Genomic DNA, 26132 nt, shown 5'->3' with positions numbered 1-26132 from the left:
GAAGCAGGTAGAAGTGGTTCTTGGGATGTAGAGCCACTGTGGAGCTTGGGATGTGCCAAAGGAGTCAGGGCTCACTGATCTGATCCTAACACCCAGGGAAGGAGGGAAGTGTGTGTGCATGGGGAGAGGATGCTGCCTCCTGTTAGACCCTGAGACAATTAGAACAAAACCAAGGGATGTCAACAGTAATTCTTCCCCCCTGCCCCCTACCTTTGTGAGCTAATTCAGAAGAAGCCCAGAGGGGCTGCAGGGGCCAGATGGGATCTGTGTTGCTGACACTGGACTCTGTGTGTGTGTTGTGCTCTTGTAAAAGGCCTAGCAGAAATGTGGTGGGAGGCCACTGGACTGTCCAGCGGGTTGGGGGAGTGGGGTCTGGAAGTCCAAACATCAGGAATTGAGAGCTACTTTTTGAAACTTAGTGTGTGTTCAGTCAATTCTCCACCCCACCCAATTTGGGACTCAGGACCTTGGCAAGAGCAGCCCCAGGAGAGGCAGGGACTGCCTGCAAGGATTCAGGAGCTGAGAAACAGGACTGGATGGACTTGAGGAGAGATGCTCTTGGATGCCAGGAGAGGGGCAGCTCTCACCAGGGGACCCTTTGCAAACAGTCTCGAGAGAAATCATTGCAGCTTGGGCCAGCGATGCCACTGTGGGCTGCTGGGATCTTTGCCTGAGCATCGACAGCAACTTCCCTTTGCTGGAGGCGGAGGAGAGGTTGTCAGCTGCTGCTGCTACTACTACAGAGGGCTGAGCATCCAGCCTCACTGAAACTGGGTCTGAGAGAGAGACAGATGTCAAGGTTTGGCTCTTGGCAGTCTTGCAGACCTAGTGCCCTTGTGGTGATGGTGGGGAGGTTGAAGAGGATGGACAGACGCAGCTGTCAGAATTCACTGTAGCCAGACACCTGCTGGCCATCTGCCGGATCATCATGAGGACCTTGATGGTTTTGTGTGACCTTTTGCCCCTCCCTCAGCACTCATCCTGGGCAGGGAAAGACAGAGAGGGACGGCCCTGGGGTTAAGCAGGGAAGGGGCAGTGGTGATGCACCTTCTTGCTGTTTGGATCCTCAAGAGCACAGGCTACCACGGCTGTGGGTTCTTCTTGCTCTCTCAGGGTGGTGATGGAGGTGGGGGGTGGGAGCAGACTCTCTCCCTAGGAGTCAACAAATCTGCTTTGCCCTTGGCTGATCCTGCACATACAGGCCAGGCTCCCTACCCAAGTCGCTGAGTCTCCAGGACAGCCCTGCTGGGGCTGAGAGGTCAGAGGAAGGGCCAGCTGTTTGGGGGCAGTTCAGGAGGGGGGGGCACTGAGCCCCTCCCCACCTTTTGCAGGCCTGGCGTTAGGTTGCTTGCTGTGGTAGAACCATCAAGGGCTTCAGAGCTGAAACGGGGGGAATGAGCAAGCGTTGTAATGGGGTAGAAGTGAGCTTGAGTGAGCAGGGAAGGATGAGAGAGAGGCTGTCCTGCTTGTGAGCTTGCAGAGGAAGGAGGTTATCACAGACTCTCATTCATGGGCACCACCTCCCTCTCTAGGAAATGGGCACCTAAAGCTAGGCCTCTGAGGCTGGGAGATGAGCTGTGCCTGAGCCAAAGGGGTGCTGACTGCCATGCAACTTGTGTTCCCCTAGAGGAGGAGGAGAAGTGGTCCCCAACCTGAGACCTTCCAGATGTTTGAGACTCCAGCTCCCATCAGCCCTAGCCAGTGGAGTAGAGGCTACCTTCAGCTGGAGGGCTGCCAGGTGGGGGGAAGATGGATTCCTTGTGGGAAGAGGCTGGTGTGTCTTGGGCCTCTTCCATGCAAGACTTGGAGGCACTATTCTCTGCTGTGACAGGGAGCATGTTGGAAGACCCTGGCATGCCAGCCTCGTCCCATCTGAGCCTGGCTGCTGTGTGTCTGCTGGTTCTGGATTCCCCATTAGATTTTCCTGCTGGGCCCCAATCCAGCCTGGCCAGAGAGAGGGAAACTAACATTACCTCTCCATTCTTTCCTTCTCCTTCCAGAAAAAAGACAGGACAACAGGCGAATCTACTACGTGAACCACAACACCCGCACCACACAATGGGAGGACCCCCGCACCCAGGGGTAGGCTTGGCTTCCTTTTGCTGGCTTGCACTCCGGGACTCCTTGGGGCAACTGTGAGGTCTCTTCAGCCTTCAGAGGGGCATAGGAAGCCTGCAAGGGGTCTCAAGCTGTCCACCAGGCCCCACAGATGGACCTGAGTTGCATCATTCCCAGCAGCTGAAGGAGTGTTCCTCCTGGGACAGGCAGGGGAGGCTCCTTCTCAGGCCCTTGGGCATGTGCCCTGAGTTCCAAGCCTGGTGAGCAGGCAGAACGACTGTGCCCAGCAAGACTGTCTCTGCCTGCTCCTGGTTCCTGCCCAAGGCTGAACTGGAGCTAGCATACTGGGCATGGGTGGAGCATTTTGTGAGCTGGGTTGAGGCCGCCAGGAGCAGAAGCTGCCGCTGCCTCCTGCTGCCTCCTGGGTGGGTCTGGGCAGGGGAAAGAGATCAGGCCAAGGTGTGTGTTGCCATTGAACTTCTTACTCTGCTCAGGATGATCCAGGAGCCAGCGCTGCCACCTGGCTGGGAGATGAAGTATACAAACGAGCGGGTGCGTTACTTTGTGGACCACAACACCCGCACTACCACCTTCAAAGACCCCCGTCCCGGGTTTGAGTCAGGGTAAGTCCCTCTGGTGTGGCGCTCTGCCCTCTCGGCACCGCCCAGCATAGCCTCCAGGTTCCTGTGGGTTTCTTCCCAGATGGAGGATTCCTTGTGAGGAGGGATTTTTGGCCATCTGACCCTTGTTTGCCAGCCAGGCTTTGAGGGGTGGTGCAGTGCATTGTGGGAGCTTTTAGGACCTTCCAGATACAGTGCTGAAGATTGTGGGATATCCACTCTGTGTTCTTGGAAGGTATCTAATGAATCTGGAATGTTCACACAAACTTAAACTGTGGGAGAGAAGGAACCCAGTCAGTCTCAAGAGCCAATAAGTGTGAATGTGGCCAGGGCCCCACTAAGGCCGTGTTTACTGTTGCAGGAGTAAGCAAGGTGGGTCACCTGGAGCATATGACCGAAGCTTTCGCTGGAAGTTCCACCAGTTCCGCTTCCTTTGCCATGTGAGTTGCTCATTCACCATGTTCCCAGCAGGGCAGGAGGAGAAGCTGCGAGATTCCCAGAAAATCTGTGGCTGCCGGTGGCGGGCGGGGGGTGGGGACGAGGATGCCCAAACCTAGACAGGATGCAGGGACCGAATATGGGTCGTTGGGCCCCTCACAACCTATATCTCCTTCACAGTCCAACGCGCTGCCCAGCCATGTCAAGATCAGTGTCTCTCGGCAAACACTCTTCGAAGATTCCTTCCAGCAGGTGACTGAGGCCTGGGTCAGAGGGAGGGGAGGGGAGGCTGGTCACCCCTTGGGCAGAGCACCCTTGTCCTCTCCCCACTGCACCTGCCAACCTCACTTCTCTCTGCTCAGATCATGAACATGAAGCCTTATGATCTGCGGCGTCGACTGTACATCATCATGCGTGGGGAGGAGGGTTTGGACTACGGCGGAATTGCCCGGTGAGTTGGCACAGCACAGTGGGGTGGGGGTGGTAGATTCAAATTTCCACCCTCCCTGGTCCTTTGGGATTTATCCCACCCTGGGAAAACTGCTGAAGCAGCAGTGTGGAGGTGACTCAGGACATCGGGGTGGGATCGACAGGGCCTGGCCTTCTGCAGAGAGCATGAGAGGGTCCCCTGGTTGGCTGGCTGTGCAGCCTGAGACTTGAGAGGTCTCCTGGTGGCTTCCTCTGCGGAGCTTCGAGTCCAGCGTGTTCCAGACGGGCTGCCACTTCGGCTCCAGACGGCAGCCACTCCCGCCCTGCAGGAGCTTCTGACGCATCTCCCTGTGTCCTGCCAGTGGTTTTACCCTATGGTAGGTTACGTCATGCTGTTCTACCACAGGGTAGAACCACGGACAGGATGCGGGGGCTCTCTGCACCAAAGGAGGGAGATAGCCAAGAGAGAGCAGTGATTGTGGCTGCCGAAGGAGCGTGTGTGCGCAGGCCCCCGCCCACCCTTGCGCAGGACGGGTGACAATGGTTGGGCCTGAATGGCTAGGCTGGGCTGGCTCTCATCAGGCATCTTTCTCTCCCCCCCACCCCAACAGCGAATGGTTCTTCCTTCTGTCCCACGAGGTGCTCAACCCCATGTACTGCTTGTTTGAATATGCTGGCAAGAACAACTATTGCCTGCAGATCAACCCTGCCTCGTCCATCAACCCCGACCACCTCACCTACTTCCGCTTCATTGGCAGGTTCATCGCCATGGTGAGCATCTCCTGGGGGGTGGGGGTGGGGCCAAGGCCGCCTCTGCCTCTGAGGGCTTTTGTGCAGGGGCGGCGTGGGGCTGGGTGGGGCTTCTGCTGCCTCTCACTACCTCGGGAGTTCTGCCCTTCACCTTGACTGCAAAATCATTGGCGGCTGTGCTTTCCATAGCATTTGCGCAAGCTATGCCACTTGCATTTCGTGGGTGCTTGCTCACAGTGTAGACAACTTGTTCTCTAAACTCAGGTTGCCAACCAAGAAGTGCAGGTCATTGCACAGCAAGGGCCATAGCTCAGTGGCACTGTGTCTGCTTTGTATGCAGGAGGCCCCAGGTTCAATCCTTGGCATCTCCAGGTGGGCTGGGAAAGAGTCCTGCCTGAAAACTTGGAGAGCTGCTGCCAGTCAGTGGAGACAGTACTTTGCTTAGGTGGGCCAGCGGTTTGTCTTGGAATAAAGCAGCTTCCTGTGTTCCTATGAAGCTGCTTTAGGTCAAATCAGGCCACGGTTTGATCTATCCTAGTATTGCCCAGCCCAGCCTGGTGCCCTCCAGATGTTTCAAAGTGCAAGTCCCACCACCCCAACCATTGGCTGCGGCTTATGAAGGGCACCAGGTCGGGGAAAGCTGCTGTCCTGGCTGGGTTTCAGACAGGAGAGAGGAATCCATGCATCTAGCAAAAAAAAAGTCCTCAAAAGCTCTGTGGGCCACAATAAATCTGTTGGTTTTTACATTGTCACAAAGGTTCTTTGTTGCTTTTTCTTCAGGAGGCTAACACAGCTACTACCTCTCTGGGATTTGATATTGAGCTATAGTACTAGTGGCATTCAGGAGAGGCTACTGTGAAATCTTCAGGAGCGATGCATCAAGTGTTTGCTCTTAACAATCTTTGAGGTGAAAGGGAGGCACCCCCCTCCTCTCCCAGTAGCACCCATTGCCATTAGCGGCCGCCCTGCAATGTTCATCCTGTCCAGTTCCACCCACCTCACCTGGCCAACCAGTGCTCTGGCAGCATTTTGCTTCTGGCTGTGCTTCTATTTCTCCACTGTATTCTGGCCATTCGTGGATCACGTGGGGAAGGACATGATGGTGTCATGGCACTAAGTGGCTGAAAGCAGCTTTGAACTCTGGTTAAATTGGGGTGGGGGGATGTCTGTCGCCAAGGCAACCCTGTTGCGCGTTGGCCTGGTTCCTTTGGCAACAGGGACATATTTCTGCCCCTCCAACAGTTTTGCTGGGAAAAGGTGTACACAGGAAAGAGAAATCATTTTTTCCCCTGGAATAAAAAAAGAAAGGGAGTTTTGCAGAGTGGGAATCAAAATATTTGCGTTCTTCAAAACTAAATTTAATTCTGTGGCCAAAGACGGCTTTGTATCCATTGAGTTCCGAAATGGCACGTAAAGTCTCCTGTTCTGACTTTGTTGAGCAGAAAGGAAGCAGCCAGGAAAAATGGATCAGGTCAGGTGGCCTCTTTGTGACAAGAGTGTGTCATGGAACACTTTCTTCCCTTGTTTTTCCAGAGTTCTGTATTTTTGTTTCTTAGCAGAGAAAGGAGTGTAACTCCCCCCCCCCCCTTGATCCTCCTGGCAAAAGGGGAGGAGAACTTGGGCCTTTGGCCTGGCCTGAGAATTCTACAGGAGGAAAACGCAGCTGCCCACACCCAAAGAAAGGGGCTGCTTGGGAATTACACCCCCCCCCCCCGCCCCAAGTGCTCTAGAGGGCAGGCGCTGCCCCTAGACCGAGTCTTGGGGCCCGATCCCTGAGTGGGCTTGCCCTCCTTTGGCCTTTGAAAGAGCAGGAAGAACTTTTCCCAATGGTTTCCCCTCCTGGCTCCCCCTTCGCCTCCAAACCCTAGACTATTACTCACCACCAGGCTGGTCTTTTCCAGACGCGCAAAAGCGTCTGCGTTATTCTTGGCTCCCAGAAGACCGTTCTGTGGCCGCGGAGTTTTGATTAAACAAACGTTGCTCCAGAGCTGTTTGGGGAGCAGGCTGGCTGCCTCAGCTCCCCAGAGGGGGACATTTGGGTACCCGCTGGAAAGCAAAGTGTGGGTGGGGGAGCTAACAGTCCCTGTGGCTCTCAGCCTTCAAAGCTCTTTGTTGCTTCAGGCGCAGGTACTGCCAAGTGCCACCAGAAACATAAGGACCCTTCCTTGGGTCATCTAGCTGAGTATCGTCGTACACGGGCTGGCAGCAGCTTTCCTGGATTTCAGGCAAAGGTCCTTCCCAGCCCTGCCCAGAGATGCCATTAGGGATTGAATCAGGAACATTCTGCATGCCAAGCAAGGGCTCTGCCACTTGTGGGTCCTTATTGTTGGCAAAGGAAGAGAGGGCTTTCTTCTTGGTGACACCTCAGCTGGAGTGCACCTCCCTAGAGAACCATGCCTAGCACCCATTTTGTTGCCTTTTAGGCATCAGGGTAAGGCACCCAATTCTCTGGGCATTGAAATGAGTTGTGTTTTAAAGACTAGAAATGGAGTCCACACAAACACAACCACTACGCTACTTTATGTGATTTTTGTCATGTTGTCGGCTGGGATTTCTGTGGGACTTGGATTCCAAATGAACACAGGGCTAAATGTTTCTGGTATATTGGCACCTTAAATTAAAAAAAAAGAATAACTTTGGAGCCTAGTGTGCAGTGGAGGTGTGTGTCTGGGGGAATGCAAGAAGTGAGTTGATGGGATCAGCTGCCCCTTTGATGTGTGTGGAGTGTGTGTGTTGTATTTTTGCTTTTCCTCTGTAGTTTGGTGCTAAGCTTGCTCTAACGTACTTTTGGGGGGGGGTGTCTCCTTGTGCTGCAGGCTTTGTACCATGGCAAGTTCATTGACACGGGCTTCACACTGCCCTTCTACAAGCGCATGCTGAACAAGCGGCCGACCCTCAAGGACCTGGAGTCCATCGACCCCGAGTTCTACAACTCCATCGTCTGGATCAAGTCAGTGCTAGCAAGGGTGCTGCTTGCCCCCCCCCCCCCATTACCTCCTGAGCCCATGTCCCATGGAGCTGCTGACCCAAACCCACTGATGGCTTGCACAGCCACTTTTAACCTGTGGTGATCTCATAGCACCCAGCATTGCAGCCCCGCCCCTCCTATTGCTGTCTCTTGGCACCTTGCCCAAGTGCGCAGCGTTTAGTTGCTCTCATCTTCTGTGTTTCATGTAAAAGCAGGAGGGGCAGTCCGCCAGCCCAGGGGCCAAATGTAGCCCTCCAGACCTCTCTGGGAGGTTCCCCACAAGGGGAAGTGACCCTCCAGCTGAAATAGGTCCCACCCTAAAGAGGGAGGGTGACAAACAACACAGAGCAAAGGGGCAAAGCAAAATAGCCCCCTAGAGAAGAGACCTTGATCTGAATGTTGCTGTTATAATGAGCAGAAGAGGGAGGATGAAACTGGTGGGGGCTGCTTGTGGTATAGCGCCAAGGAATTGTGGTTTGCAAACCAAATTAGGGCTGGGGATGCTGAGAGCCGGTCTCGTTATATCTTCTGGGGGGGAATTAAGCTACTGAGACTGCAGGGGCGGTTTTGTCCATCCCAACTAGGGATGCCATGCATGCCTGGGACTCGGGATATCCTGCCATCTACAGCAGCCACTCGGCCTCTGATCTTTAGCCCCCAGAGCCTGATTCTTGTAGGTTTCAGTGGCAGCTGCTGAGGCCCCCAACTGTCCTCCTAGTGATGATTCATCTGCTGCTTATCTCTCCCACCCTTTGCAGAGAGAACAACCTAGAGGAGTGCGGCCTGGAACTCTACTTCATTCAGGACATGGAGATTCTGGGCAAGGTGACCACCCACGAACTGAAGGAGGGTGGAGAGAGCATCCGGGTCACTGAGGAGAACAAGGACGAGTACATCATGTGAGTTCCTGGTCCTCGCTTTCCTGAGGCTTAGAGGTGCTTCGAGAAGCAGCTTGGCCAGAGGCTCTTTCATTTTGCATGCCATTTGGCTCCAGGAATTGCCTCTTTGCTGGGCTGCTGACCAGGCAGTTTGGTAGGCCACGAAATTAAGCTCTGCACTCTGCTGTTATGCTCACCAGCTAGCCTTGGGCATTTGGTGCTCAGTTCCCCATCTGTAAAATGGGAGCGTTGTGGACCAACTTCACTGGCTGATTCTGAGAATGAATGCGATACAGATGATAAGGCATTTGGGATACTCAATTGTGGTGTATGTGTTCATTAATCCATGAAATGCAGGAAATAGGGTCCTCCCAAAATCACGTAGCTGAGGTTTGGATCAAGCCAGGGCCAGGTCAATCAGTTGCAGGTCTTTAGGTGCCCAAGGGGTGCTGAGTGGCTGGTCTGTTTATCCTTGCAGGTTGCTGACAGATTGGCGGTTCACCCGGGGTGTGGAGGAGCAGACCAAGGCCTTTCTGGATGGCTTCAATGAGGTGGCACCTCTGGAGTGGCTGCGGTACTTTGATGAGAAGGAGCTAGAGGTGAGCTGGGATGTTGGAAGCTTGGGGGCCCCCTCTCCTACCCAGAGGGGCCTGTCCTCCTGCCCTGGGCTCTGCCTTCGTACATTGTCAGGCTGTGCAGAGGTGACGGCAGTTGAGCGATCTACTGTCTGGCTTCCAAAGAGCCAACTACATGGTCATCTACCATCTTACATTCCTGCAGCCCCTCGATAAGGCTGCCACTCCTTGCGAATATGAGACCTCTGACTGTTAAATGACTGTCAGTGGAACAATTATTGAGAGAAAGGGACATTTCAGAGGGACCTTGGTATTTACTCAATTTGAATTTTTTTTAAAAGTTCTAATTGAATCTCCCCACTGCCCCTTGTCCTCTGACTAATCATGAAGTAAATCTTGTAAAAAACACACACATATTTTAGTCCAATGTGTCAAGTAGGCAGGTCAAGTTTAGCTTCCAGTTTGCAAGATGCCCAAGTTCCGCAGCCGCACTCTCAAAATGATAGAAGCCTTGCCTTGGTGGGTCTTGCCTCTGGACTCTCCCGGTGACCCGGGCTGGGGCCCCTCTCGCCTTCTCCTCCCTTCTAGCTGATGCTGTGTGGCATGCAAGAGATTGACATGAGTGACTGGCAGAAGAACACCATCTATCGGCACTACACCAAGAACAGCAAGCAGATCCAGTGGTTCTGGCAGGTGAGCCTCCCCAAGGAAGAGCTCCTGGCCAAGGGGTCCCGCGTATGGACAGGGGGAAAGGAAGCTTTGCCCTTGACAGACCCTTGGATGTGGCAGAGTACTGACACATGCCTCTGGTCATACGCAGAGTGCATTTGCCTCATCAGTAAGTCACCGTGACGCAGGACCTGTTTGCAGGACCTTTTAGTTCTGAGGATCTGACTTCCAACCAGATGTCTCTCCCCGCACTTAGCTGTCATTACTATTAACACAGTCAGTGTTGCTTTGGGCAAATCCATGTCGCTGAGAGCCTGAAATATTTTTGGGAAGGTGGGAGCCTGGTCTGACATCCCCTACCCATGTTGGCTGCAGGTGGTCAAGGAGATGGACAACGAGAAGAGAATCCGGCTTCTGCAGTTTGTGACGGGGACTTGCCGGTTGCCAGTTGGAGGATTTGCTGAGCTTATTGGTATTTGTGCGTTTGGCTGCCTAGGGAGGGAAGCAGGGGATGTCGCCGTCCCAGTTGCTGAGTGACTGTGGGAGAGCTTCATGGTGGAGGGGAGGGTTGTGTGGTTCTGTCTGTCAGGCTTGGAGCAGGGCTATGGGGGCACGTGGAAGTTGTTTTGAGCCTGGTTGGTTGCCTTTGCTTGTGGTGAAGGAACTCAGCTCAGTCTACTTCTCAGCTTTAGTCTTAGAGGTGGGGTGGGGTTGCCAAGATGGTTTGCAAGCCAGTTTGCATTTGAAGTGCAACTGTGTGTTCTTGTCACACCCCATGGGTACTTTCTGTGGGTTTCTGATGTTGTGCTTCTTTTCTGACAGGCAGCAACGGGCCCCAGAAGTTCTGCATTGATAAGGTTGGCAAGGAGACCTGGCTTCCCCGTAGCCACACATGGTGAGTTCGTCTGCTTTGGCCCTTCCTGCCCATGCTTTGGATGGGTGGGAGGGCACTTCCTTACCTTTCCCCCTGCTAATTGGCTGCGCTGTCTTCCTTTTGCAGCTTCAACCGCCTGGACCTGCCTCCCTACAAGAGCTACGAGCAGCTGAAGGAGAAGCTCCTTTACGCCATTGAGGAGACAGAGGGCTTTGGGCAAGAGTGACTCCAAAGAGACCCTCCTGGGAAGCCATCCTGAATACCTGGAAATGGAGCCAAATCTCCAGGAAGGAAGGAAGGTGGAAGGAGGTGGCTTTGTGGAAGAGGGATTGCCCAGGCCTAGATCTTGTGGTTGGAGAATTAGAGGCTGCAGAAGGTGCTCCCCTTCTCTGCCCCCTTCCCCCCCAAAAAAATATTCAGTTGCTTTCCAGCAGAGCAGTGGCTGCAAGTGGTATCCACCTCCTTCCCTGTGGATTCCTTGTACCAGTTTCTGAGCTATGCAGCCATTCTGCCCCACCTATGGGCCTCATGGGCTTTTGTCGTAGCTGCCTTTTAAAGCAATCCAGACCCACCCCCCACTGGTACCAGCCCACCAGGACATCCTGAACATTATGTCAAGGCATTCTGCACAGGAAAAAAGAGCACTTTTGAGAATTCCCCCCTTGCCAAGGACACTGGAGTGTGTTGCGAGCCCCTGCTCCAGATAGCTGCTGGGGATCGGTAGAGGCAGGATTTCCTACAACTTTCCAAACCCACCTCCTCTTTCCTGAGGCCTTTTCCCACTCCCTGTGCTGATAGGTGAGGCTTCTGTGCCCTGCAACCATGCTGGTTTTCTGCTGAGAGCAGTGGGCAGGATTTGGCCCACATCCCAGGCTCCTCTCCTCCCCAAACCCATGAAGCAGAAGACAGGGCAGGGCCCCAGGCAGTCCCCAGCTGTGTCATGGAGCAGGATCTGGGCTGTTCAAAGCAGCAAATGGGTACCCCACTCAACCCCAAAGGCTATAGACAAAGAGCCCTCAGGAAGAGAGAGGATGGCCTTTGGCCAGATTGCAGGGGAGGCCAAACCAGGCTTCAGCCAAGCATGGAGAACCTGAGTCTCCTGATCTGAGCTGTTCCAAGTCTTGTTGGAAGTGGGGCATCTTCTTTTTCTGGAAACATTGGTGCCCAGTGAGCTGCAAGATTGTAGGGGGAAGCCTTCACCTTGAATGTCTACAAAACAGGTTATCCCAAGTGCAGAACTCGGAACTATTTTGCACTAAAAGGCAGGAAGAAGGGGCAGGGGGCGAACCAGAAGAATCCCCTGTCTTTATTTCTGGATGTTTTTTTTTTTAAAAAATCCTCTGATTGGAGTATGTGTGGCTGGCACTCCCTGAGAACAGGGACCAGATGCAAGAGTGGGAGTGGCATACGTCTGTGTGTGTGTCCTATGTCTACATGGCGGATGGTGGGGATGCCTCAAGCCTCCACAGCAAGGTGTATGTCTGCATATGAGAGCTGGACTGTGTGTGCGCGCGTGTGTTCATTTGTTTGTAAGTAAGTGTGTATATAAAATGTGTATATAAATGTGTATATAAATGTCTGTGGATACAAAGAATTGCAATAGCTTTTGATGGGGATCCTGGATAGTTTTGTACTGCATCATCCTGCCTCAGTGACGCCAATTTCTTGTGCAATAAACAATCCGCAGCTGCTTGTGGGCTTCATGTGTCCCTCTGTGCTTTGGGAGCCTGATGTGGCTTCTCCTGGGTGCTGGGTGGGGCGGTTGCCAAACGTGTACATGGAGAAGGTTGTTGCTGTGTTAAAGAGCCACAGGTGGGGGCACCGCAGCTCTCATCGCCCTCTGGTCTGTGTGCTTCCCCCAATCCCCCCACTGCAGGATGACCCAGTTGAGAGTTTGGCCTGACTCCTGCCTGTTTCCCTGCTTGCAGGTGGAGGTTTTTGACCCCGTTCCTAATGCTCTCGCTTGAAAGGGAGCAAGGGGAACATCCTGTGGACAGGCAAAGAAGGACAGCCCTAGGCAGGCCTGGAAAACCAGGGCTGACCAAAAGGGGTTAAATTCTCCTTGCTTTTAAGCACATCATCCAGCCCACTGCTGTGCTGCAAATACTGCGTCTGTCATACAACTCAGCAGCTAGACGAATCTCCCCATCTAGTCTACTTCAGCAGTACAGAAGTGGCACACATTTTCGCAGCCCCAGAGGGGAGGCATAGCAGCTCCTGCCACCACTGCTCAAGGGCCTGCAAAGGTTTGCATGCACTCAGAAGAGTGGAGAAAGGACCCCAAGGGGCTCAGTTGCAGGAGGGCTCATGTTTGGGTTTTGAAAGTGTGTGCCCAGAAGAGGCTGGGGAGAGTGGTGTTCTTATATGCAGGAGTGCCATTGGGCTTTCCAGGATGGGCACCTGGCAGGCCACTGTCAGAACAGCAGGCTGGGCTAGATGGGGCCCCCTTGGGTCTGGTCGAGCTGCAGGGCTCTGCTTATGTTCTTCGAATGCTCAGACGGGAAAGCCACATTTTGCAGCAGTCCCAGGCCGCCGCCACCGCCTTCCCCAGCTGACTTGTCTCCTGCTCCAACCCGGGAAACCAAAGAGGCCCCCAAGTTAGCCTGGCGCCAAGGGAGCCATTGCAGGCCTGGCACACAGGCTGCTGCTCTTGGCATTTGGAAGCGAAGGTGGGGGGTGGCTGTGGGGGAGGTGTGACCACTTCCTCCAACTCTTTAGCGCACAACCAGAGCCAGAATGGCTCTACTGGGCAGAATTTGGTGCCAAAGACAAGCCCCCTGTGTTTCAGAGGAAGTTTCCAGGGCCTGGAGGGAGGGAATTTGCAAAGGCTTTTACCTGAAGGACTGTCAGAGGGGAGAGGTTGTGGCCTGTAGCGGAAATATTTCCCCTCCTCTCTGCCGGCTTTAAAAGCATGGCTTTGTCCCTGAAGGCAGAGAGCAGCCTTGTGTTGTGGGCAGAAGGAGGGAGCAGCAAAACATGTTTAGCTTGGCCAAGAGGCACAGGCTGGCTTTGTGAACTCTGCTGCAGGGAAAGAAGATCACCCTGTTCTCTGGGGAAGCAAAGCAGCCAGAAATTCCCACTGCTGGGGGAGTCACTCTGGGAAACCAGGAGGGCGAGCCCCATGCCCTTGTTTGGCCAGTGAAACCCTCACACATTCCAAACTGGAGGTGAGCGGCCCCTGCCAGCGTTAGGGTGTGATGGCTTGGAAGGTGTTTGGGTAAGCTTTGCCATCTTCCAGGCTCTCAAGCTAGTTTGCTTTCTGTTCCATCTCCCAGGAGAAAACAAAAGCAATGGAGCCAAATAGCAGCAAAGTGACGGAGAGGAAGGCTGGGCCAAAGACAAGAGGGCAGTGGCTGTTTTAGAAGCAGTGCTATTAAGGCAGCTTGCAATGGCTCTCACTTCCAAGATAACTTAAAGTGGCCGGGGGGTGGAGAAAACCTGTGGGTCTCTATCTGTTGCTAGACTACAACTCCCATCATCCCTGGCTATGGTGGATGGGAGTGAAGTATCCAAAATAGCTGAAAGGTCACAGGTTTCTTGCCTCTGTTGGACTAACACTTTTGAAAGCAGGGGGAGCACATGTCAGTAGATCAGTGGTCCAACTGACCTCCGCCCTGCTTGTAGCTTATAGGGCTGAAAAGCCTGTGCCCCTGTGGAGCCACAGCCAGGTGAAATAGATCATACAGGCCAGCAGAACTCTCATGAAAGGCAACTTCATCTTCTACTAGGGAGGGGCCATAGCTCAAAAGGTAAAGCACATTTGTGTGCAGAAGTTCCCATGACTATTTTAAAGGCTCAGTAGGCAATGGGAAAGACCTGTTGCCAGGAACAGACCCTATTTGGTTAAATGGACAGAGTCTGGTCTGGTAGAGGGCAGCATCCCATTTCCCCCCTCTTAGACTTGTGTATTGTTTGGGGCATTCTAAGCAGAACCAGCAGGTCGCTCTGAGCTGAGGCAAATGGCTGCCCACCCTGTGCCAGGATAATCCTATAAAGTCATTCAGATAAAAATGACACCCAGCAAACTTCCAAACTTTGGCTTTTTTAGCACCAATCTATTTACCAGTAGTTAGTGCACATTACAGGGACGCGGGTGACGCTGTGTGTTAAACCACAGAGCCTAGGACTTGCCGATCAGGTCAGCGGTTTGAATCCCCGTGACAGGGTGAGCTCCCGTTGTTTGGTCCCTGCTCCTGCCAACCTAGCAGTTCGAAAGCACGTCAAAGTCCAAGTAGATAAATAGGTACTGCTCCAGCAGGAAGGTAAACGGCGTTTCCGTGTGCTGCTCTGGTTCGCCAGAAGCGGCTTAGTCTTGCCGGCCACATGACCCGGAAGCTGTACACCGGCTCCCTCAGCCAATAAAGCGAGATGAGCGCTGCAACTCCAGAGTCGGCCACGGCTGGACCTAATGGTCAGGGGTCCCTTTACCTTTACGTTAGTGCACATGTTAATTCCTTATCCAAGCGAGCAAAGATGTTGGAGAGCATCCAGCACAGCACAGCTGTGAAACAAATCTGGTGACTTCCCTTGCAATTAGGAGCATCTCCTAATCCGTGCATGTTGCACACAGGTCTGGGGGTAGGTACCTCATCTCTCTTTCCCTAGCAAAACACAGAACTTCAGCTATTTCTCTACAATGTTCTTCACTCTACCAAAGGCAATAACAGTACTGAATCAACTAGCAGTGTTTCCCAACCTTTTTTGGGCAAAGGCACACTTGTTTGATGAAAAAAACCTTGAGGCACACCACCATTACAGCCCCGTGACGTCAGCGCGCAGCGCCACGCCGGGAGGGAAGGGCGCCGGGGCGCTGCTGCTGCCGCTGCCGGCAGGCATGGGCCCAGCTGAGGCGGCAGCGGCTGTTGTGGTGGTGGCGGCGATAGCGGGCGGAGGAGGGGGCGGCGGCGGGGCCAGCGGCGGCGGGTGGAGCAGGAGGGCGGCCGAGGCCGGTGAGGGAGTAGGGTTGCCCGGGGCTTGAGGAGCCGTCGCCGGGAGTTGCTGCTGCTGTTGCTGCTGCTGCTGCCCGGACATGCCTGCCTCCTCCTTCCTCCTTGTCCGCTGTCTCGCGCTCCTCCCTTTTGCGCGCGCTGCCCCGCCGCCGCCCCATTGGCCGGGTCCTGTCAGCTGATCCTGTGTTATTTCCTGTGTGTGTGTGTGAGGGGAGAATGGAGAGAGAAACCTCGGCACCACCACCGCGGAGCCGCCCCCGGCTCGACGCGGATCCTCGCCGCCGCCGCCCCGCCTCTCGCCGCCCGACTCGCCCGCCTCCCTCCCACGGCACACTAGTGTGCCGCGGAACACCGGTTGGGAAACACTGAACTAATGAAACCAGATCTTTTGGACATGATCTAGTCTTGCAATAAGCAGCAGCCTACTGGCTTCTAGATAGTTCTATTCAACCATTGTCACCTTGATTCTCATTCCTTCCACCATCAGCTACTGTGTTCGTGTTGAATTTCTCATCTGACTAGCCAGGACTCCAAGGGGGTGGGGGGAATGTCCTTTTTCACACAAGCAGCTTTGGGCTGCTTGGCTGTCTGACCTCCTTCCTAGTTTGCAGAAAAGCCCTTCTGGATTCCATCAGCATCTTGCCAAAGCCACTTGGGAGAACTGCTGCCAATCCTTAACAGGCAGTTTCCTTTGTAATTAGAGGGGCTGCAGTGGGGGCTGAGTTTGAAGTCACCGTTGTCACAGGCTTGGCTGCTGTATCAGAGCTCTGCTCTTGCCGCTCTGGGAATTGGAGGGCGGCAGTTGTCGTAATCTCCAATTTCACTGGTGGGCCAAAGAGCCTGTAAATTAGCAATTCTTGTCCCAGGAACAAACATCTTCCAGAGAGGTTTTGTCCTAAGCAAAGGGCCTACCCTGGGTATCTGACTTGCTGTAGAAAAGCAGATAAAAAATGACTTCACAGGGAAATGCAGAGGTTGTGTTTGTTTCCGCACAGGTTTGAATCCTAGTTTCAGATCTCCCTACAGCAAATGGGCAGCCACTTGAAAAAGCAAAAGCAGAAACAGAATACAAGTTCTGCAAAAAAAGGTCTCTGTTTGGGCCTCAGACAGATGTGTGCAAAAGCAATGAGAGAGGAAGAAACAAAAATCAAGGATGCTGCACTGGAGAAAAGTGCAAATCTTTTCCCCTCGTCTCATAAAACAAGACCTCAGGCTCTGAAACTGATTGGTAGCTGACCTAAAACATGCAAAAGGAAGTACTTCACAGAATGCAGAAATAATTCACAGCATTCCAGCAAGGTGTACTGATCACAACAGCTAGGTATTTACATATATTTATGCATATTTATGTGTGTGCGCGTGCGTGCATGCTTGTGTACAAAACGAACATAACAAAAAAGAAATAAAACAGGAAAATGACAAAAACAAAAGTGGTATGCCTCTGAATACCAGTTGCTGGAAATTACAAGTCGGGAAAGTTACTGTTGTGCTCAGTTCCTGCTTGCAGGCTTCCCACTGGCATCTGACTGGCCACTGCGAGAACTGAATGCAGTGTCAGATGGGCCTTTGGTCTGATGCAGCACCCAGATTCTGCCCATGTTCCTTTCTTTCATCTCTCTACTCTCTTCCTAAGTAAAGATGTCTTCCTTAAACCACTATGTCTGGGAAGTGGAAAGCAAACGACCTGGTCAAGGCTAGGTATCTCCCCTTCATGCCACCTGTCTTGAAAGAGGCTATGGGTGAGGCAGGTTCCTAGTAAAGTAACCTCCTTTAGCCCCAAAAGTTTGCCAGCTTGTTCTTGGACAAGGTGGGCATACGTGGTAGTGGTAAGCAATTAACAGTCACCTCAGAGCAAGCAATCTCTCTAACCCTCTCCTGTTGTGCAACGGTCAAGAACTTGCCTCTTTTGTGGATAATGTGCAATTTTTACTCTCTTATTGTTTGATGGTTTTACTGTTGATGACTTGTATGTTATTTAAACTTTTCCCTACTTTGGGGGTTGTATTGACGATGATTTCTAAAGCCAGCTGCATGAGTGTTTGCTGCCACCTGGCGGCTGAAGCTCATTACTGCATGAGCTCTGGCAAAGATGTACCGGTACCTCAGGTTGTTGTCTTTGCTATACTTCAGAACAAATCCAGGCAAGAGCTGGCCTGAGGTCTACCTCTGATGTGTGCATCTGGGGGTGCATGCCCCCATAACAGACTTTCTTGGTTATGGGATTAAGCTTATGGTCTCACTGGCCAGACTGGATAGTCCAGTTTAGGGGGGGGTGTCCGTGGGGCCTGCTTTTGAACATTGTGAGCAAACAAGACCAAGACTCTGTCTTTGTAGCTGGCTGAAGAGGCATTACGCCATGCCAGAGCTGACAGCTTTTGCTAAAGCAAAGACTAACCAGGCTGTCTGCCCTAGTGCCATTTCTTGCTTCAGGCTGTATACAGATCAAGGACAGGGCACCTTTTTCAGTCTAAGGGCCACATGGCAGTGGTAGGCAGGGGCAGAGGCAAAAGTAGGTGGAGAAATTAATATACATTTCCCCTTTATGTAACAGCTTTTATTTCTACACACATTCCTCTCTCATCCATCCAGGCAATTAGAAATATTAAGAATTCTGGGACACATTCCAGCCAGCCAAAAACACTCAAGGAAACTTCAAGCAGAGCTGGTGAGAATCTCATAGAATCAGAGTTGGAAGGGAGCCTAATGGTCATCTAGTCCAACCCCCTGCAGTACAGGAATCTCAACTAAAGCATGCATTACAGATGGCCATCCAACAATTGCTTAAAAATCTCCAGAAAGCACCTCAAGGGCCATGCAAAGTCCTGGGGGTGCATTTGGCCTCATGGCTTATGATCATCCCTGCCATAGATGGTCCAGTTAAACAGATATTGCTCAGGTCATCTCATCTTCTATCTAGCTACCCACCTACAAACCAAAGCAGTTCTGGGTACCCCCCACAAGCCTCTACTAACAAAAAAACCTACAGCCAGCACCAGAGTTCAGTTTACAAGGTTTTAATATACAAATACAAAATCCTACTCTACTTCTTCTCTTTTTTCTCCTCTTTCTTGCCATCACTCTTCTCCTTATCTTTGTCTTTCTCATCCTTCCTCTCCTTTTTGCTCTCCTCTTTCTCCTGCCCCTCCTTCTTCTCTGCATCTCTATTGGCGATCTTGTTGTTTATGAGGTTGTGGAGGGCAACCACAGAGCGAATGAGTGAAGCCAAGTAGACCACCACCATCTGGTCATTGGTCTTCAGATAGAAGGCCTTGACAAACTCTTGCAAGTTGACGTCAGGCAGCAGGTTGAAGACATCCTGGAGCTGGTAGATGATCTGGTGGTTGATGGGAAGTTTGCCCATGGCCACTTTCTCCAGGTAGCTCCTGATGTCTAGAAGCTTGGAGTTCAGTCCCTTCAAGCCGTGGACCTGGTTTGTGATGCGCTGAGAAAGGGTGCCTACAGTGGTATCTTTAATATCCCTGGAACAGCCAAGAAAGGGGTCAGAACATGAGAACCCAGTTGGCAGGAAAGGAAGAATAGAATTATTTTTCTCTGCCACATTACGGAAATCAATGCTGGGCATTTCTATAGTTGGACTAGAAATCTGAATCTCCTCTGGACCAACTAACCCATACAAAGACATGGGGATGTAAGCGAATATCAATTGCATTGTGGGGAGGTGCAGGTTCTGCTTGTAGGCTTCCCCTTAGGATAAGACCAGATGCTAGATGGGCACCCTTTGGCCTAATCCAGCATAGGAAATATGGTGGCACATTTGCATGGCTAAGGGATAGGGTATCACTAGATCCCAATGAAGGGTGGCTGTCAGCATAAATTAAAGATGATGCCTCTATTAAGCTGGCAGGCTGTGTGGCCTTGCAGGGGTCAAAGGCATTCTGCATCCATTATTTTATATCTGCAAGATGGGAATGCCTGCCTCCCTGTATTATCTTGAGGAGTAACTATGTAAGCAGAACACAAGCTAAGAAGTCTGAAGTGACAGGCAAGAAAGGTATTTTTTTACCGTAGCAGGTGCTCCACCCCAACTTCCTCCGCTTCTTCTGCTCCAATTTCACTGGTCACATGTTCAAAGGTCTTAGAGGTGGGTGTCCCATCCTTTGGGGTGCAAGAGCAAGCAGAGACCAGGCATGAAAGTCATCACCTTTATTCAACTTCTGGGCAGAGTGTGTGTGTGTGTGTCTGAACCCTAGAAAAACTTACAATTGTTGCATAAGAAGCCAAGAGTTGCTGAAGAATAAGAACAGAGCCATAACTGGCCAATGGAAGAGACACACTAACCCTAAATTACCTTCATAAGGAAGTGTGAACTGAATTAATAATAAACACTGACAACTTCTTTCATCCTAAGCAGAGTTTTTTTCAGGTACTCTGTAGGGTGCTGGCTGCAAAAGGAGTGACATGAGCAAGGTACAGGCAGCATTCCTGTTATTGGCTCGGCCTGTTTTAGTCTGGTCCTTTGGTTGACACTGAAATGTATGAAGAAAAAGCAACTTGATGTGCATAAACCCAGGATACTCACATCGTGAACTTCTTCCACAGAGATGTAGGCTTCAGTGGGCAGCCCCAGGTCCTTTGGCTTTACATCGATAATTACCAATACCTGTTTGAAAGAAACCCTTTAGTGCCTATTGGTGGAAAACAAAACCTACCAGTCTCTTTCCAGTAACCTGCAGCCTGCCACTACATAAAGGATCATCTTGCCATTTCCAACTTGTTCTTACAAGTTGCAGTAACATCAAATAGCAAGCCTTGTCAGGATTTGTAGGTTGTGAGTGGCTCTTACCGAGTTTGAGCAGTATCTTTTCATTAACTCATTGATAGCAATGTCATTCTTGTGCAGCTTGGGACCTGTGTGGTACCATCCCACAATTCTTTCCCTGGCTAGGAAAAAGACACAGAAAGAAAAAGAGAGTCAGAGTACACGAAGCAGCTGGAAGAGGGCTCTACCTCCAAGAGCCATTTCCTTCTTCTACTGTTTCACTGGAAGTGGCGCTTTGCAGGAATAAAGCATGGTTCTAGATGCAATGATATTGTATAGCAAACGGGATGAGACTTTAGAATTTCTCACAACCTGAGCCTATCATTCATACTGGACATTGCTTACATCCAAAGTTTACTGGACTTGAACATCAGCTTCAAAAGAAATTTTACAGGTACAGAATACTATACTTTGAACGTTGGCAAAATAGACGAATATGTCCAACCTTGAGGACTTTGCCAAACGAATGAACAACAAAAAGCCTATTTACTGCATACACAAGCTATAAAAGACCCTTCCTTCAAGTAGCATGTAGTCTAAAATATGGTTTCTTTGCTGGGGCATTAGGTTAAAACATGAGAGGTTTTGCAGAATCTGATGTTGAAGGGTGACCCAGTTCCTTCATTTTCTCACTAACAGAGGTGTTCATCTCCAAAATGAAAAACTTTTTAACTAAGCATCTGTGAGCAGTCATAGCAAAGTTATTTAAGTAACATCACTTTTTGGCTTTTCCCAGAGATAGATTTAGCTGTGACTTGCACTTCTGGCTAACCAAGCATTGCTTACCATTTACTTTCTTGAACATCCCATACATGTTCTCCAGATAGTCATGGTCCAAAAACCACACAGAGTCGTCTTTATCATCTTCATCAAAGGGGACTGTGGGTAAAAAAAGAGAATCCAAACCATGGCATGAATTTCCAGCCTTTAAAAAAACCCCAATGGAAATGGTTTATTGAATATTTACAAATAACCTGTAAACAGTAAGAACATTGGCGGGATTATTGTAATAACCTGCAGTTTTACAAGAGTATATATTTAAAGTAGATGAATAAATTAGTAAATAAAGTTAATTTGGAATATGCAGAAAATATAAAAAATAAATTTAAGGAACCACAAAGAGGGGGAAGGAAGTCAAGTTTTGAAATGTTAAAATGATTGTAAAATTACTGAAATGAATAAAACTGAAAATCATAAATAAATTTTAAAAAGGAAAGTGACAATTTTGCCAAGTTACATCCCATGTGGTGGGAATTAAGAGCAGCCCTGCTGGATCAGGTCAAGGAGGGTCCAGGTAGTCCAGCACTTTGTTCTCACAGATGCCTCTGGGAAGCTGGCAAGTCACTTAGAATGGGATCCAGTCTTGACATTACAGAGGTGAGGATGATTTAAATTTCTATTCCACCCTCCATGAGAGGATCACAGGGCGTTTGAAAGTAGCAAGTTATCATGCACTGAGTAAGACTACTGGACTATCCAATCCCAGTACTGGTCTCCTGAGTGGCTACCCAGCGTCTTAGAAAGGGAGTTTTTTATCAGCTGCCACTTGGTCCTTTTTAAATGGAAATGCCAGGGACTGCACATTCTGTGAGCAAAGCATGCATTCAACGACTGACCTACAAAAGTTCCCCAAGGAACAGAAGATACCATTATTATTTATTGTATTCATATTCTGCCCTTCCTCCCAAAGGAGTCCAGGGAGACAAACAACATGTGGTAAACAATAAAAGCATCTTTTTAACTACAGTGATGAAGTCAATCTCTTTACCTAGCGTCTCAAAACGGGAGTCTTTCAGCCCCACCTAGAAATACCACTGGGGATTGAATCTGGTATCTTCTGCAAGCAAAGCAGATACCCTACCACTGATTTAGGACCTATTCCTACCACAGTATTGACTGTAGTATGTGGTACATGTAGTTGCAGCCCACAAGATTAATGACTAGACGAGATCACAAGTTTCTAGAACTGGGCAGACTCAGATTTAAACTAAAGGTAGATGAAAGAATGATGATTGCCTGGAGCAGACTATGGAAAGCTAAGGCTGGCTTCCGACAGCCTGAGAACTTGAGGGACCGCATTTAAGCTTTTAGCCAAACACAATCCAGCAGGTTCCTAACTGGGCCCCTTTGGGTTATTATTTAATCAGAGGGCTGTTGAAAACTCAAGACTATCAACCAAGTTTCAATTGAGCTTTATGACTAAGCTTTTCTGGGTCTCTCACTTTAAGACAAAGGTGGGGAACCTCTGACCCTCCAAATGCTGCTGATGGAACTTGGAGTCCAACAACATATAGAGGGCCACAGGTTCCCCACCAACAATTTAAGGGACAAACCCAAATTTCCCCAAATCCATTAATGGGGTGGAAAATGTTAAGAGTAGGAGTGTACATTACAACCACATCTGGCTTGCTAGACAACCATAGAGATCTCAGGCGTCACTTTACCTGCAAAGCTGTTGGAGACATCCAAAATCTTCTTCTGCCACGAACCCAAGAGAACCCCCACAACTCGCTTCTGATTTCCAACTTTTCCTATCCTAAAATAGAAAGGCAAAATCAAAAGAAAGATGAGATACATTGATGTGCAGCATAAACTATTCCTGAACTGAATTTTTATCAACTCAGGGCAATGAAAACCAGCATAACTAAGGTGGGAGGGAAAGAGTATATAGCAACTTGCCAAGACTCCCAACAGAAGGAGTCTTGATGGTCACCAGGGAGGAGGCAGCAGAGTGGTCTTCTTCTGATGGTTAATGGAGGAAGTCAACATACAAAAGCTGACTTAGCCCACCAATCCACCCAGCCCCAAAGTGTCAGCACTGCCTGGCCTGGCAGTTACTCTCCAAGGTCTATGTCAGAGCATGGCCTTTCCCACCACCTGCTTCTGAAATCCATTTAGCAGGTGTGGTTTCTGGGGCAGAGATGTTGTTGAACTGAACCTGCTGCTTGTAAAGCAAATGCTCTGCCACATACCTACTCAGTCAAGTTGGCACAGCCATGCGCTGGTTGCATGTATTTCATGCATGCAGCTGTGGCTGCTACTTAGGAAGCAGGTATATTTTAAGTCATATCAGTTTACTTATATTCCGCTTTTCCACTCAAGAGTCTGGAAAAGCAGTGGCAAAAGATGAATCTCATCCTTGCTCCACACGCGGTAAACACACCGCGATAAACATAAAAAGCAAGTCGGCGAAAAGTAGCATCCAGCCCCCCTCCATGAGGTCTCTGGCCCAAAGGCCCGTTTGTTGGAGGAGACAGCAGCCGCTTGGCCTGCAGAAGGAAAGAGGTTCCGGGTTCAACCCCCGAAAGCTGCTCCGAGGAGGATCGGGGAGCCAGGCAGATAATAGAGGCCTCTCCCCTGGGCTCGACGGCCTCACTCCGCGAGAAAGGCAGCCGCTTCCTTTATTGCTCCGAGGCCTCGCCAAACCCTGAGGGTCTTCCCAACCGAAAGCCGGGGTCCAGAAGCACAGGCGGCGAAGGCGGCCTCAGCCCGGGCCCGTGACTAAGCTGTCCTTCCGCGGCCTCCGCCCCGGCGCTTCTTTACAGTAGCTTTCTCGCAGCTCGCTGCCCCTGAGCATGTGCAAAGCGCGACCCCAGCCCTACGGCCACCCTGCCTCCCTAAGCCCTGGCCTGCCGGCCATGACTCAGCCCGGCCGGCCGGCCGCCGCCTCCCTCACCGGTTAAAGTGATCGACCACGCTCAGCAGCACCAACGGGTGGACCACCACTCGCTCCACGGCCAGCTCCGGCATAGCAGCGGCGGCTTCGCGGCCTCCACGTCCTGGCCTAGTTCCTGGCCTCCTTCTCCCGGTAAGCAAAGCGCCTCTCAGTGACTCAGGGCACCGGGTGTGAAGCAAGCGATGCCGAGGGAGGAGCTGGGCAGCCGCGCCATCTTGGGAAGGGCAGCCGCAGTGACGTCACGCGGCTTCCTTTCAGCCTGTGGGCGGGGGAAAGCGACGCCATCTTGGGATGGTCTCAAAGGGTACCTCACCGGCAGTTCGGCTTCCTGTGAGAAGTTTCCATGTTGGCGGCGTGGGGCGGTAGCGTCGCCATATTCAGAAGGGCAAAAGGAGGGATGCCATTATGCGACGGTCAGTCGCCTCCAGAACATTCTTGAGCGAAGCCGTTGATGAATGATTTAAGCGTCCTTTTTGTGCTTTTCGTTCACAACCTAAGTCTGGAGGTGGCTTTAGCATCCACCAGAGATACTTTTTCTACGTGTTTTAGGAAATTTGGGGAAATTTGAGGAGGGAAAAAACCTGAGATTTGGTTTCAGGGAAGACACTGTATCGCTGCTAACACGTGCAAGACACATTTTGTTGTTGTTGTTTAGTCGTGTCCGACTCTTCGTGACCCCATGGACCACAGCACGTCAGGCACTTCTGTCTTCCACTGCCTCCCGCAGTTTGGTCAAAATCATGTTGGTAGCTTCGAGAACACTGTCCAACCATCTCGTCCTCTGTCGTCCCCTTCTCCTTGTGCCCTCCATCTTTCCCAACATCAGGGTCTTTTCCAGATAGTCTTCTCTTCTCATGAGGTGGCCAAAGTATTGGAGCCTCAGCTTCAGGATCTGTCCTTCCAGTGAACACTCAGGGCTGATTTCCTTCAGAATGGATAGGTTTGTTCTTCTTGCAGTCCATGGGACTCTCAAGAGTCTTCTCCAGCACCATAATTCAAAAGCATCAATTCTTCGGCGATCAGCCTTCTTTATGGTCCAGCTCTCACTTCCATACATCACTATTGAGAAAACCATAGCTTTAACTATATGGACCTTTGTCGGTAAGGTGATGTCTTTGCTTTTTAAGATGCTGTCTAGGTTTGTCATTGCTTTTCTCCCAAGAAGCAGGCGTCTTTTAATTTTGTGACTACTGTCACCATCCGCAGTGATTATGGAGCCCAAGAAAGTAAAATCTCTCACTGCCTCCATTTCTTCCCCTTCTATTTGCCAGGAGGTGATGGGCCCAGTGGCCATGATCTTAGGTTTTTTGATGTTGAGCTTCAGACCATATTTTGCACTCTCCTCTTTCACCCTCCTTAAAAGATTCTTTAATTCTTCCTCACTTTCTGCCATCAAGGTTGTGTCATCTGCATATCTGAGGTTGCTGATATTTCTTCCGGCAATCACATGCTCCAAATGGAGGGCTTCCTTGGTTATTTTAAATTACGCACACACATGCACACAAATACACATTTTCCACAATTGAAGGAAACATTTATAACATTAAAGATTTCTCTCTGTCCAGTGCTGCATTCACTCTGGAGTCATATGTTGGCGAAGCCACATGTTTATTTCCAGAGAGAGAAACCTAGGCAGCACAAAACAATTTAAAACAAGAGCTTAAACAGCAACCAGCAACAACTTTTTAATATGTACAATAGTCATCCACTCCAGCTCCAAAGTATTAAGGGAATGGCTGTGGCTCAGTGGCAGAGCCTCTGCTTTGCATGCAGACGGAGTCCTACCTAAGGCTCAATCCACAGCAGCATTTGCAGGTACTACAGGGAGAGAAACTCTGAAACTTTGGAGAGCTGATGCTGCCAGTCAGCATAGTTAATTCTGGGCAGGATAGACCAAGACTGTATGGGGTCGTTTCTTATGCTCCTACTATTAAGAGGGAATTGAGTGGTGGGCTTTGTCTCAGCCCACTTCTTCCAGAGCTATTATTAATATGGGCCACCTTGAGACCATGGCAGCAGACCACAACACTTTGGTTTGAGGCAAATCACTTCGAACAGCAGAGTAGTTTAGAAGCACATAAAATAATCCACTGTGTCTTCTGGCAACTCTGAGTTGGCAGCTGCAATTCATTCAGGTTCTTATACTTATTTAAACTAAACCTGAAGAAATTTGCTTTACAAGGTGCTGTGCAAATAGCATACAAATTAACCAATACTGAGACTGAGGTGGCAACTTGCCCAAGGTCACCCAGAGGTGACACTTATTCCCCAGGTCCAAGACCAGCTCTCTATTGGCCCACACTGGCTGCTGTCTCTTGTCTTTGGAATTTCTCACTGTTGCTGAGGAAAGTAGATGTTATAGAACCACTTAATTGGTCATAATTTTTGCAGAAAATACCAGCTTGTTTTCTGGCTCAATGATTCAGAATGTGTGTTAATTAATCCCTTGTAAGGCATGATCTTGATTT

The 26132-nt window shown here is 50.6% G+C and overlaps 2 protein-coding genes across 3 annotated transcripts in view; one reads left to right on the top strand and one right to left on the bottom strand.

The window, feature by feature from the left end:
• The window catches only part of WWP2 (WW domain containing E3 ubiquitin protein ligase 2), a 35631-nt gene extending 23680 nt beyond the window's left edge, over nucleotides 1–11951 (top strand). For both annotated transcript variants that reach the window (XM_028739833.2, XM_077931656.1), the window contains exons 12-24: nucleotides 2001–2082; nucleotides 2553–2681; nucleotides 3040–3118; nucleotides 3297–3368; nucleotides 3479–3567; nucleotides 4157–4316; nucleotides 7112–7245; nucleotides 8022–8162; nucleotides 8620–8740; nucleotides 9305–9409; nucleotides 9761–9857; nucleotides 10208–10280; nucleotides 10386–11951. In XM_028739833.2, the coding sequence (XP_028595666.2) occupies nucleotides 2001–2082; nucleotides 2553–2681; nucleotides 3040–3118; nucleotides 3297–3368; nucleotides 3479–3567; nucleotides 4157–4316; nucleotides 7112–7245; nucleotides 8022–8162; nucleotides 8620–8740; nucleotides 9305–9409; nucleotides 9761–9857; nucleotides 10208–10280; nucleotides 10386–10485 (1382 nt within the window). In that variant the 3' untranslated portion in view covers nucleotides 10486–11951. The remainder of the gene's footprint in view (nucleotides 1–2000; nucleotides 2083–2552; nucleotides 2682–3039; nucleotides 3119–3296; nucleotides 3369–3478; nucleotides 3568–4156; nucleotides 4317–7111; nucleotides 7246–8021; nucleotides 8163–8619; nucleotides 8741–9304; nucleotides 9410–9760; nucleotides 9858–10207; nucleotides 10281–10385) is intronic.
• A 6255-nt stretch (nucleotides 11952–18206) lies between these two features.
• Nucleotides 18207–23899, bottom strand: PSMD7 (proteasome 26S subunit, non-ATPase 7). The gene is made up of 7 exons (XM_028739840.2): nucleotides 23665–23899; nucleotides 22433–22524; nucleotides 20775–20867; nucleotides 20013–20110; nucleotides 19749–19829; nucleotides 19233–19324; nucleotides 18207–18687 (listed from the first exon to the last, which is right to left on the bottom strand). Exons 1-7 carry the CDS (start codon nucleotides 23736–23738, stop codon nucleotides 18249–18251), a joined length of 969 nt encoding a protein of 322 aa, XP_028595673.1. The 5' UTR covers nucleotides 23739–23899; the 3' UTR covers nucleotides 18207–18248.
• Between the last annotated feature and the right edge of the window lie 2233 nt (nucleotides 23900–26132).

This window comes from Podarcis muralis, chromosome 7 (genome assembly GCF_964188315.1).
Source record: "Podarcis muralis chromosome 7, rPodMur119.hap1.1, whole genome shotgun sequence".
Classification (NCBI taxonomy): Eukaryota; Metazoa; Chordata; class Lepidosauria; order Squamata; family Lacertidae; genus Podarcis; species Podarcis muralis.
Note: the sequence above shows the minus strand (reverse complement) of the source record. Positions and strands in the feature narration are given on the sequence as shown.